Consider the following 13,254-nt stretch of genomic DNA (forward strand, 5'->3'; position numbering starts at 1 on the left):
TCAGGTTATTGGAAGATTTCAATGAGATAATTCTGTACTCAATTGTATGCTCCCTTAGGATACTGCAGAATTATTCTTTGAAGATGTACGGTTGCCAGCGAGTGCCCTACTTGGAGAAGAGAATAAAGGATTCTATTACCTCATGCAAGAGCTTCCACAGGTCAGAAGTATTAGATAGTCTGTCTTGTGATTAGATAATGGACTGGAATAGAATGATGGAGAATGATAAAAAGTCCGTGCATAAAAACTTGTGATATAGCCAATCACTTGAGTATAACTTGAAGTTGTAAAAATATATACATATGAGTTTTGTAGGCTGGATGTGTGACTAACTTAACTATAAAGAGTTAAGAAATAAATTAACCTTCAGTCTTATAAAGATTATTTATGTGATTTATTATCACTGAAATCCTGTGAAAATCACTTGTGTAATTAGAATAATGTTCAAGACCTAATTTTGGGTTATAGGAAAGGCTGTTGATTGCTGAGTTGGCAGTTTCAGCCAGTGAATTCATGTTTGAAGAAACCAGGAACTACGTTAAACAAAGAAAAGCTTTTGGGAAAACAGTTGCACATATACAGGTAAGCTTATTCTTATGGTTTAGTATTAGATAATGTCAAAGTCCTCACCTCTAATGGATCTAGGCTCAGCACGAACAGGGAGTAATTTTCATGTAGGTGATATTAGAATCCATGGAAGTGGGTGAGATCACTGAGGAAGACAGTAGAGAGTAAGACAAAAGAGATCCTAGGACAGAGTTCTGAGAAAAAAAAAATTACAAGATTTAGTGGTAAAATAGGAAGGGAAGAGCCTACAAAGACAACTGAGATGAAGAGCCAGAAAGGAGACAGCAAATCGGGCAAGTATTGTTGCAGAAGCCAAGGGAAAAGCGGATTTCAAGTAGATAGGAGCTACTTAGAGGGAAAAGGAGATGAAGGTTAAAGAGTGCCCGCTGGATATGGAAGTTATTTCATGAGAACCATTAATGGACTGGTGTGGTTGCCAGACCAGAGTGAGTAGAGGAGTAAATGGAAATAAAGTGAAGATACTGATGGCTGGTGACTGTTTCCTGAGTTTTGCTGTGAATGGTAGTTGAGAGAAAGGATGGTAGTTACTAGGAGGCAAGAAGAGGAGGGTAGGGAGGGAAAGGGGGAAGTATTTGGAGATCAAGTGAAATATTTGGAGATTATTAAATTTTTGTTATGATTAGGATAAGAATGCTGGAACATATTTCAATACCTAGAGAAAAGATTTAGTAAAGAAGGAAAGATTGTAGGTATGGAGAGCATAATTAACTGCATGTGATCTTTGAGAAAGTGTGAGGTGTAGGTGCAAAGCACATGGAAAGGTAGGGCTCCCCATCCCAACAGGAGAGGCCCCTCCCCCACTGAAACGGGGGGAAAAAAAAAGAGGAAAAAGTGGGCAGGGGTTCAGCTTTCTTGGTGGAAAATTGCAAAAGCTCCCTTCCAAAGACTTCCGTATCTTTACATACCAAAAGGGAAGAAGGAGATGTGAGTGACTAGGGCATGGAGGTGTCTGAGAAGAGAAAGGAAGCTTTGAGATCTTAGAGTGAGAGACAGAACTGACTAGAGACACAGGGTAAGCTTGCTGGTGGTAGTGAGAACCCAAATGAGGTTAGTGATCATGAATTTTTAGTGACACCTGCTTTTTTGTGTATTAGCTTTTACTAAAAGGGTTTTGTTTCCCAGGTTCAAGCACAGAGAAGGTGGATGATTGTGTTTCCACTTCTTGAGTTTTGCCAGGAAGTTTAAGGTATTTGCAAAAGAACGCAGTATATGGTAGCCATAAAATGTCAATCAAGTTTTGGGCCCTGTAGTTTCTTCTTGAATGAAGGAACACTATAAACAGTGCAGTCATCAAGAAACTTGGAGTTGGAAGTCTACTTGAAGAGTTTTAAGTGGAATGTCTCAGCTGAAAGGCTTTGTGAAGGAAAGGGGAGAGATGCTTTGGTAGCTTTCCAGGACAGCATTAAAGAAATTAAGTAAAGGTGTGGTTTAAATCCTATTACAGCTACTTAACTCTCTGTGGGCTAGGCAAGTTGCATTATCTCTTCAGAAGCATTTTCTTATTGTTAAGATGCAAATAATATCGGTAGCTACCTCCTAGAGTTACTAGGAGGATTAGGTGAGATAATACACATAAAGTGCTTAGAATATTGCCTGGCAAAGCAAGCGTTCATTAAAGTTAGCTGTAACAGTTGACCCTTGAACAACACAGGTTTGAACTGCCTAGGTCTATTTACACATGAATTTTTTTCAGTAAATACATTGGAAACATTTTTGGAGATATGGGACAACTTAAAACTTGTAGATGAAGTGTGTAGCCTAAAAATATCCAAAAAATTTAAAAACGTATGTCATGAATGCATAAAATATATGTCGATACTAGTCTATTTTATCATTTACTACCATGCAATATACATGAATTTATTATAGAAAGTTAAAATTTATCAAAACTTAATACACAGACCATACATGGTACCATTGGTTACACTAGGCTACCATAAAGCAGTTGCTGTTTCTTTACCTATAAATAAACATGAATTTCTTTTGCATGTAATCTTTTCAATTTTGCTGTCTAGGTTTAGTAATACGTATAACATCTGCTTTTTTGTATCCTGTGAGACAATATTGCTATAGACCCTGACAGACATTGTAAGCTTACAATATCAATAACCACAGTACAGTGCTGTAAATGTATTTTCTCTTTCTTATTGTTTTAATAACATTTTATTTTCTCTAGCTTACTTTATTGCAAGATTACAGTATATAATGCGTTTAACACAAACTATGTGCTAATCAATGATTTATGTTATGGGTGAGGCTTCTGATCAGCAGGAGGCTACTAGTAATTAAGTTTTGGAGGAGTCATAAGGTTATACTCTGATTTTTGACTGCACGGGGTGGCAGTGCCCCTAACCCCCACATTGTTCAAGGGTGAACTGTGTTTTTTTTTCCTCTTACATAACATCTTTTTCCATTTATTCCAATAAAGGGAGTCTTTTTATCAACTTCTCCTTCTTGTTCCTGATCTGGACTTAACTCCATGTCATTTGGGGAACGATTTGCTGCCTACATATTCATCAGGTTAACTTTCTCCATTCTGAAAAAAAAAAACTTCTCTACACCCTAACTTTTCTTATTGACATAGCAGATCTAAATACAGTTGTTCTGTGTCTAGAAAAATGAGGCACACACTTAAACAAGCAAATATTTTTAAAAAACAGGATGACTTGATTTGCCTCCGTTGTGATTTCCTTAAGAGAAGAGCAAGGATGTTACAGGTTATGTTCCCTTTCATTTATGTATCCCTGATGTACACATATCAGTGATTCTTGATGACTGCCGTCTTCCCCCTGGCATTTAGAAATGTCAGGCAGTAGGGGTGCAAAGCGACTGGGGGTGGAACTCGTGTTCCGTGCTCTGGAGGCCAGTGTTGCTAAATGTCCTGTAATTTAGAGAGAGCTTTACATAGCAACTAATTGTCTTACTCAAAATGCCAGTAGTCTCCCATTGAGAAATACTGATACATATGTTTGTTTCACTGAGCAAATACATATTGATTACCTTCTAAAGTTCATGTGCTCAGATGTAGTTTGATAGGTATGGCGCTGGAAATAGATGCTCTGGGCTCCTAGCAGTACGAAGACAGAGATACCACTTGGTGTCACTTGGTGACTTTCCCAGCTGTATCCAAAGTGGAATTAGTATCATTTGCTTCTCAAATCCAACCACCACCACTTTCACATCAAAAATATTTATCACAATGCTCATGCCTTTAGCCCTATTCTGGATACTATAACAAATGAACCAGACAGACATATTTTCTATCCCCTTAGAAATCTACACTTCCTGTGTTTATAGACTTCATATTAAGTCACAGCAAAGATGACTGTAATATTACATTTAACCATAAAGAAAATGGAAAGTTGGTATAATATTTTCCCATGGGAGAAAAAAGTTCTAAATATTATTTAATAACATGTGTATATATATGTATATATGTATGTGTGTATTTTGATGGCAAAAAGAGAAGAAATAGTCTTAATCCTTTTCAAAGCAAGTGTCATTAAATTGTTGCCTTCTTTCAAAAGTACTTTACTAAAATTTCACTAGGTGGCAGTAGAATTCTGCTATCACAGGCACGTATAGCGTGGGTAGGAGTTGTTTTCTAAGTTAAATGTGTATTTTCTGGGATTTCTGAGCTACTTCTTCTAATCTTGTTTTATATAAATAAGTATTTTTGAATAATATTTTCATATTCAATCTAGGTATATATTCAGAGAAGATGAATGGCCAATACATGCTTATACCTCCTATTCTAAATCTGGGTATACAGTGGTTCCAGTATTAAATTGAAATAGAAGACCTTTAAATGTCATATTATACTTGGCCAAATGTCATTTTTATGACCGTAAAACTATTCAGTGTCCTTTCTCTTTGTTACCCTTGAATTTTGAACATTTTGGGCCTTCCTGACCTTTCAGATACATTTCACAAATTTATTTTCTTTTTAGAATGGAGACCTGCCACACTTAAGCTGCAACAGTTATGAGATTTTCATTTCTTTTCTTTCATTTTCTCCATGGTAGTTGTCAAGTCTTATGATTTTCCGTGGAACGGACAATAAAAGAGTAAAATTCAGATATTTAATAATGATAATGTCTGTCATTTATTGATGTCCTCTATATGCCAGGCACTGTGCTAAATGAATTATTTTTTTCTTCACAACAACTCTGTATGATAAGTTCTGTATTTATCTTTATTTTACAGATAAGGATATTGAAGCATAGAGAAGTTAAGTAAGTTGCTCAGGATTACAAACATACTCTTAACTCCAGAACCTATCCCTTAACCCATATTCTATTGGAAATCTAAAGTTGATAGACTTTTTTTTTCTTTTTCCATATCTTTCACCTGTGAACAATGAAGTGCAATTTCAACATTCTCTTCTAATCCAAGCTTTAGTTATCTCCTATGTGGTATGTACTCGTGATGCTAAGGGCACAAATTATTATGGAAAATATAGGAGAGGTAAAAAAATAACATTTTTTCCTTACTTTCCTCCAAAAAGGGCATATTCCATTCTTAAGACCTTGAGTGTGGAGTTAATTAACTATAAAATGAGGTAACAAACCTAAATGGTTATATTTTATATTTGAGTCATAATATATCAGGGTACATCTAATGGCGCTGTTTAAGTGGAATAGTGGGCTCAGTAACCACTCCAAGATGTCTTCTAATTCCTTAATTCTATGATTCTAGGAATTGTGTCATTCAGAACTCAGAAAGAGACTCTGTATGATCTACTTTGCAACTTCAGGGGATTTTTTTTTAATGAAATGCTAGATGCAGTAGTATCTATGAGCGACTATTAATGAATGTTAAAAAAATACTGCAAGAGCATTCTGATATTCACAAAGAGCACCTTGCTCATAATCTGTGGTACAGTTATTGGCTGCCATTCATTAGAGAATCATTTCTGAAAGTATAAAGCTGTGTCTGCAGTGAAGAGCAAAGACCAAATGTGTTTACTAACCCAACTCAATGGCAAGAGTATGTAAATATTTAATCTCTTTATCCCCTGAGAGTAAATTATATACTCTGGAGGCATTAATTCCTTCAAACCTGTGGACCTCACTGAATGTACTGAAGTATGAATTCTAAATGAGCCCATCCTGGTCTGAAATTTAACTTTAGCTTCTAAAAGCTTCTGGGATTTCCACGGAAACAGCTCTCATATGAGATAATTGGGCTTACAGGTCTTGATTCTCTCATTTTGTAAATAGTGCATAAATTCTCAAATGTGCCATCACGGGGTGGATGGGTGGAGCAGTGTAGAAGTATCTTGAGATTTGTCAGATCCCCTCCCTTATTTTCCAAATGAAGTGTCATAAATAGTGTCATTGACCTAGACCGAGGGTAAGCTAAGGACTTGGTTTCAGGGATTTTCATGAATATATAATTCATTGTTTTCAGTGTATAGAAGGGTATTTCCCCACTTTTTCATTTCTTACTCCATCTTTAGATTTTTCTGTGACTAAACTTGGATGTGTGGGGTGGGAATGGGAAACTTTATGCTGATTAAAGTCTAGAGATTTGTCCTAGATAAATATAATAGAAAAAGTAAGAGAAAGTATGAGAGAGGAAGAAAAATTTGGTGTAACCTGGCATGTTCTGAATTGGAAGCCAGGATATAAGAGGTTGGAAAGTGTGGTGCCAGCCTTCCCACTGCTTGGTTTTGGAATTATTAGATGCCAGGAAGATGATCTGTTTCTAGAAGAAGATGGGGTAAACGCCAGGGAAAGGCAGTCAGTTGGGTTTTTCATCAGCGCAGTAGTTATGTTGATGTATATATGAGCAATCTGTCCCTCGGAGCTCCTCCTCCAGCTGACACATTCTGGTCTTGCCTGGTCCTGGGTTTTACTATACTCCTTTTCTGTTCTTTTCCAGAAGTAGAAAGTACCCAAACTGTCTCTACTACAATGATGCTTTGAAGGGTTCGATTTTGTGGTTTAAGACTCTCCTTAACCAGTAGTAAAGGCAGAGCTAACATCCTCTGAATGTCTGGTCCCTAAAGCCTTCCTTTGAGAACACAATCATGGCTTTGAACTTGCCATTGCATAGGTGGGGCACATTTATAATTTCTAAGTTTGCATTTCACTGTGCCACCTTTGTCACCAACTTCCATGCCTTTTATTAGCCACAGTGAAGGTCTCACTCATAAATTTCACAGCAGAATGATCAAAACTCTGTTTCTATCTGAATTTCCATAAGGAAGATAGAGTCAGCTGATCATAGCTCAGCCTTGAATCTAAGAGGTCAACTAGAATGGGGTGTATTTTTAGAGGTTACCCAACATGGAAAGCCAGTGTTATTTCATATCTCAGCCAGTTTCTTGAAGGAGGTTCAAGAATCAGTATCCAAAAGGCCAAATGTAAAAGGTGTGAGAACCCAGAGTCGGGAGTGTAAGAATATGAGATCTGAAGTGAGAACAGCTGAGAACAATTGAGGAGGGTCTCCATAGATGATTTCCAAGAATACTATTGATTGTTTATGGTATCAGGGGGAGATGTATAGGTATGTTAACGCCAACAATTCCAGACCATTCAGTTCAAGTTAGAGACCGTTCTAGAAAAACTACTGAGAGAGATAGGGAGGGTGAGGAAAAGTGGAAAAGGTTGGGGGGTTCTGGACTTTGATGTCTTGAGTGTTCTGATTCTGTTATTCTATTATATTCTACACATCTAGTTTAAATACTTTGCAATATAAAATAATACTGTCTAATAAATATTTTTGATATTGTCCCTCCAGTCTGTTATTTTATTACTTTATTCTAAGACAAACAAGCAGAATAAAGAAATACATATACTTCATTTCATTAATAGGGAAAAATTCTTCATGGATTTAGATTCCAGAGGAAAACAGGTGTTTTCAACAGCTGTGCTTAAAGGACTGTGCCACAAGATGGTGCTCGCTCATTAAAGTCATGCTGTTTTTCAGAAAGTTCCCTGAATGGTCTAAATTTTTTAATCCAAAGCAGAGATGTTATTTATGTGTTTATCTATTTTTGCATCTTTTCTTTTAGTACAAGTTTTCTTAGCAATGAAATATAGTGAGTGTTTAAGTTGTTTAGTTAACATATGCCTCTTTTTTAGAGAAAAAAAACAGTAATTCCACTTTTGTTTTGCTGTAAAGATCTTTTATTATATAATTTTTGACATGCTAGGTGACTCAATATGCGCTTCTCCTATGTTCATTTTTTCCTTTCGTTTCCTTTAAACTCAAGACGGTGCAGCATAAGCTAGCAGAATTAAAAACACACATTTGTGTAACGAGAGCTTTTGTGGACAGCTGTCTCCAGCTGCATGAAACGAAACGTCTGGACTCTGCCACTGCTTCCATGGCGAAATATTGGTATGCATGCTACAGTAGTTAAAATGGGTGTTTGCACAGACTGTTATGGAATTCATCCAAGTTGAAACTCGGCCTTGAGGGTCTTAAAGGAAGACGGCTGAGTAACTGAAAGCTAGCAGTAAGAACCACCTTTTATAAAAATGCTGAAAGATCCCATTAGGCCTATTTATAACGTGCTAAAACTTACTCAAGTTGGTTTTTAACTTTTAGTTTGCCATTGAAAGTAAAATATTAAGAGACTGAAGTAGGATGACTGATTAGTTCATTCAAGTAATAGTTTAATTTCAAATTATCTGCAGAGTGGCAGTATAGTGAGACCAAAAAGGAACAGTAGAATAGCAATACTTAGAATCCTGAGATGGAATCCCAATTCTTTCATTAAATAACTATAATTAAATTTAATTCTCTCTGGGCCAACATTTTGATATCTGTGAAATGAGTATTTTGGACAAGATTTTTCTATGTAAAATGTTTTCCAGATTGAAGAAACACTTCTGAAGAATTGACTGTCCAGTCAAAAGTTGTACATGCTCTGTTAAGGGAAAGGGAAAAAAATGGCCTATAGAAACATTTTCATTCATATTAAAGATGATTAGCAATGGTATTAAAGATGAGTAAATTAAGAAAGACCCCCGTAAGGCTTTTGCGTATTTTAAGATGCAAGAACATAGTTTAAATCAGACTCTGGAAGTCGCTTTGGTTTCCTCGGTTTTAAAAACATTCTCACATCTCATTAGCCCAAAAATAACCTAGAACAAAAATTCCTGTCATTATTCATTAACTTGTTTTCATTCAATCAGAAGTTGTGGGGAAATTTGCAGAACAGTGCTTTGTATAATGATTCCAAAATAATAAAGTGGCCAAGTTGAAAAGTCATATGGAATTACTAAGAACTTAACGCTTTTGAGGGAGACATTTTACTTCTACATGTATAGCAAGGTTTTTGACTATTGGGAAAAAGTGCAAAAAAAATTTTTGGAAAAGACTTTTTGGAAAAAGAGATATTTGGATAGCTATTGGCTTTCCTTTTCTTTGAAAACACAGGTTTATAGACATATTGGTATTTCACATTGGAGCAGAGGAAGCAACTAGTTATAACCTAGTAAATATTTCACTAAAATACTGGCCAATACAAAAATTTATAGAATTCCAAATACTATTGCCCCCTGAGTCTTGTCTGTTAATCATTATACTGTTACTGTATTTCCTTACCTGTCCTATGGTTTGAAATTGTTAAAAATTATTTTGTATAGGAAAATATATCTATGCTTATCTCTGCTTTATATTTCCCACTGTTGAAATATAAGTTGAGAAGATTTTGAACTAACATATTTATAAAGTGAGTAAAATCCCTACCAATTATCTTACAGATTTTAACAATAGTTAAAATAGATAAGAACAGAAAAGAATGTTTCTCAAGTACCTCATACTAATAGATAGATATATATATATACACACTTCAGGAATAATAATTCCCAAATAATCTTTAATAAATTTCTTATATGAAAGTATGTACTCTAATAGTGGTCTCTCCTCTTAGGATTTCACTTTTACTTTCAGTTTATTTCTGAAAACCCTGAAAAAATTTTTTTTCACAGTTACTAAAATTCAGAATTGCAACCTTTAGGTAGGAAGTGACACATTTGAAGATAAAAACACATATTACACAAGGCAAAAGAGAATGGATGGCTGCATAATTATATAGTCTCTTATAATTTAGATCATTTAGAGAATCTAAATAAATTAGACCAAATTCAACTTTTCATTATATCATGTTCAGGCTTGAAATAGCCAAAATTAAATAGTCTAAGCTTTCTACATTTTGTTTCAAATCTTAATAAAAACCCAGACAGAAATATAATTGATGAAGAAAGTATTCATTATGTGAAAATTCTCCTGAGATTTATTTCACATGTAATTGATGGCAATCTTCTTTGGTTGGCAATTTTAATTGTTTGATAAATGTGCACATTTAAACAATCATAAAATAATTTGTTTCCTGATTGTAAAGCATCTCATGAAAATTCATGACAAATGTTCCTTTTCTGCTTTTTATTTTGGCCATCTAGGGCATCCGAGTTACAAAACAGTGTAGCTTATGACTGTGTGCAGCTGCATGGAGGTTGGGGATACATGTGGGCGTTCCCAATTGCAAAGTGAGTATATCTGCTGTGTTACACTCCTCTGGATGGTGTGAAGAAAAAGGAACATTTCTTTAACTGTCCTTTGTACATTGAGTACAGAGGGAAAGGAGGTGCAAAATCTTGGTGTTCTTCAATTGACTCTGGAGTGTGTTCAAACAGTTAGAAACAGCTTTATGTTATCAGCTCACCAGTAGGATTTTATCATTTTTTTAAAAAAAGTGAAGATGGTGGGGGAGGGTATAACTCAAGTGGTAGAGCTCATGCTTAGCATATACAAGGTCCTGGGTTCAATCCCCAGTACCTCCTCTAAAAATAAATAAATAAATAACCCTTATTACCTCCCCTCTCCACAGAAACAAAAAGAAAAACAAAAACAAAAGTGAAAATATATGTTAGTACAAATATACTAAATATAAATAAACATAAATATACAGTATATTAAGCTTTATCTGACTCATTATACAGGGTATATATCACTTATTTTTAGTTGAATACTATTTTATTCTAATTGATTAACCATATTGTCAGGTTGTTTCTAACTTTTTACTGTGACAAACAATGCTGAAACAGATACCTTCATACATTTATCTTAGATATATGTATGTATCTTTTTATTACAACAGGACAGAGTCGCAAAAGTAGTATTGCTAGCTCAAAAGTATGCATATTTTAAATTTTAATGCATTTCCAGATTATTTCCTCCAATTTGTAGTAACTCATACTCAAAAGAACAAATCTGAGAATGACTTAGCCTCCTAAGCTATCAATGTATATTGCCTTTTAAACTTTGTGCTAATCTAATGGGTAAAAATAGGTTATTATTTGTTTAATTCGCATTGACTATTGATTATTTTATTTTACTGTAGTAAGAGCACTTAACATGAGATCTATCCTCTTCACAATTTTTTAAGCATGCCACACAGTATTTTAACTATAGGCATAATGTTTAATTAACTCTAGATCTCTAGAACTTACTCGTTTTGCTTAACTGAAACTTTATACCTGTTGATTAGTAACTCCCCACTTCTCCCTCCCCTGTCCCCTGGCAACCACTATTCCTCTTTGATTCTATGAATTTGACTGTTTTAGATACCTCATATAGGTGGAATTATATCTTTGTTTTGTTGTGACTAGTTTATTTCACTTAGGAGAATGTCCTCAAGGTTCATCCAGGTTGTGACATACTGCAGAGTTTCCTTCTGTTTAAGGTTAAATAGTATTTCACTGTATGTTATACTGCAGTTTATCCACTCATCTGTCCATGGATATACAAGTTGTTTCCACATCTTGGCTATTATGAATAATACTGCAGTGAACATGTGAGTGCTAATAGCACGTGGAGGTTCTGCTTTCAATTCTTTTGACTAAATACTTAGAAGTGGGATTTCTGGATCATCTGTAGTTCAATTTAATTTTTGGAGGAACTTGATACTGTTTTTCAAAGTGGCTGCTATGCCCCAGTTCTCATTCCCTCCAACAATGTGCCAACATTCCAATTTCTCCACATCCTGGACAACACTTGTCTTTGTTTATTCTTTTGTTTTGTTAATAGCTATCCTGACAGGTGTGAGATGATAGCTCATTGTGATTCTGATTTCCATTTCCCTGATGATTAGTGACACTGAACATTTTTCATATACCTATTGGACATTTGTACGTCTTGTTTGGAAATACCACTTTTTTAAAACTAAAAAAAAAAAAAGTAGGCATTACATAAAAATTAACCTGTGTGTGAAAAGGATCTAACTTGTCATATCTTACATTTTTTATTATTTACTTTGCTCTAAAAATCAAAAGTACTACTTTTTCCTAAATAGATTTTACATTTCCTTCAAATTAAAATAAATGAAATACAATGTTTTTATTGTGTTACATATGAATATTCTTGTTATCATTTCAGAGCAGTACCAGTTTGTCAGTAGCCAGCATCCTCTTCCATATTTCTTCCTCCATCTCCATAATTTCTCCTTTCCCTCTTCCTATAGTCTTTTGCCTCAGTAATCTCCCCATGGCATTTCTCCTCATCACTCTATAAACATTATTTTTGTTCTTATTTAGCAATATTTTTAGCTTATAAAATTTTCCCAAAGAAGTTTTTGCTGTATAGAGAGAAGCCTAATTTAGTTCTGGATCTAAGAATGAGAACGCTATGGGCTTCTAAAACCTTTTTCTAATATTAACCTAAACCGAGTATCTAAAGGGAAAAGTTAGTTATCACACTAGAATTCAAATTTACTTTCAAATTTATAACTTTGGCAAGCATAATTGAAAACATTTGATATGTTTATAGCCCTTAATGAGAAAAATAAACATTTTATTCAAGTTACATTAAGAACAGAAGCTCCAGCATAGATATAATTTACTAATTTTCCATAGCCAATGGGCAGCTCAAAAAGCTTTAATCACTGGGTTATATAATTTATAACTTTTTATAAAAACTCAGCAAGTAGTTTTTTCCTTCAGAATGTAGGCATGAAGTAGCTCAATGATTTCCTTTTCTTTATCAGTCCTTGGAGTTGGATTTTGGTATATCCTTTCAGAACTACTTCAAACAAGCCTTAATCAAAAGCAGATTTATTTTTTTTTCTTTGTATAGTCATGAATTCAGAAGTAAACACTGAGTTATACTAACACAAATTAAATCATTGCTGGAATTTTTCCTGTGTGTTTTCATGTTTTATTCAGAATATTAATCCATCTTATTCACAATGTTCACAATGCTAAGAAAGTAAAATAATAATGGATGGTTATATTTTTCTACTTAACTGTGCTGTTATAACTGCTGCTGGAATGTAGCCATGTAGTGGCTCAGTGCTTGTTTAATTTAGTTCAGTTTCTAAGAAAGACACATTAAATGAAGAGGAGTCAACAATCTACATGGTCCAAGATTAGAGTGTAGCGTAAAACTTGGTCTCTGTTTTCTCAGAGGCAATTCCTTCAGGTCAACAGTAAGCAAAAATTCTAGCTTGATGGCTTACGTGAAATCCCTGGTTTCAATTTAAGAGACATATTTCCTTTCAGGAATAATAATCCCCTTCTTGGCCAGCTTGTTGGTTTGAAGACTGTATGAACTTTTAAACTAGACTGCCATCTCTCTCCCCAAAGACATAGGGAAGGAATTTTTCATAAGATAACAAGAGAGAGTAGTAGACAATTATCAAAAAAGCTAGAC

At 34.7% G+C, this 13,254-nt stretch overlaps 1 protein-coding gene across 2 annotated transcripts in view; it reads left to right on the forward strand.

The window, feature by feature from the left end:
- The window catches only part of ACADL (acyl-CoA dehydrogenase long chain), a 45,255-nt gene that overhangs the window by 19,087 nt on the left and 12,914 nt on the right, over window positions 1-13,254 (forward strand). The window contains exons 7-10 of one of the 2 annotated variants that reach the window (XM_072961342.1): window positions 59-160; window positions 469-582; window positions 4,795-4,823; window positions 4,954-7,804. In XM_072961342.1, the coding sequence (XP_072817443.1) occupies window positions 59-160; window positions 469-582; window positions 4,795-4,823; window positions 4,954-5,017 (309 nt within the window). In that variant the 3' untranslated portion in view covers window positions 5,018-7,804. The other variant, XM_072961341.1, reaches the window with a different exon arrangement.

The sequence above is a fragment of the Vicugna pacos genome, chromosome 5 (genome assembly GCF_048564905.1).
Source record: "Vicugna pacos chromosome 5, VicPac4, whole genome shotgun sequence".
NCBI classification, from domain to species: Eukaryota; Metazoa; Chordata; class Mammalia; order Artiodactyla; family Camelidae; genus Vicugna; species Vicugna pacos.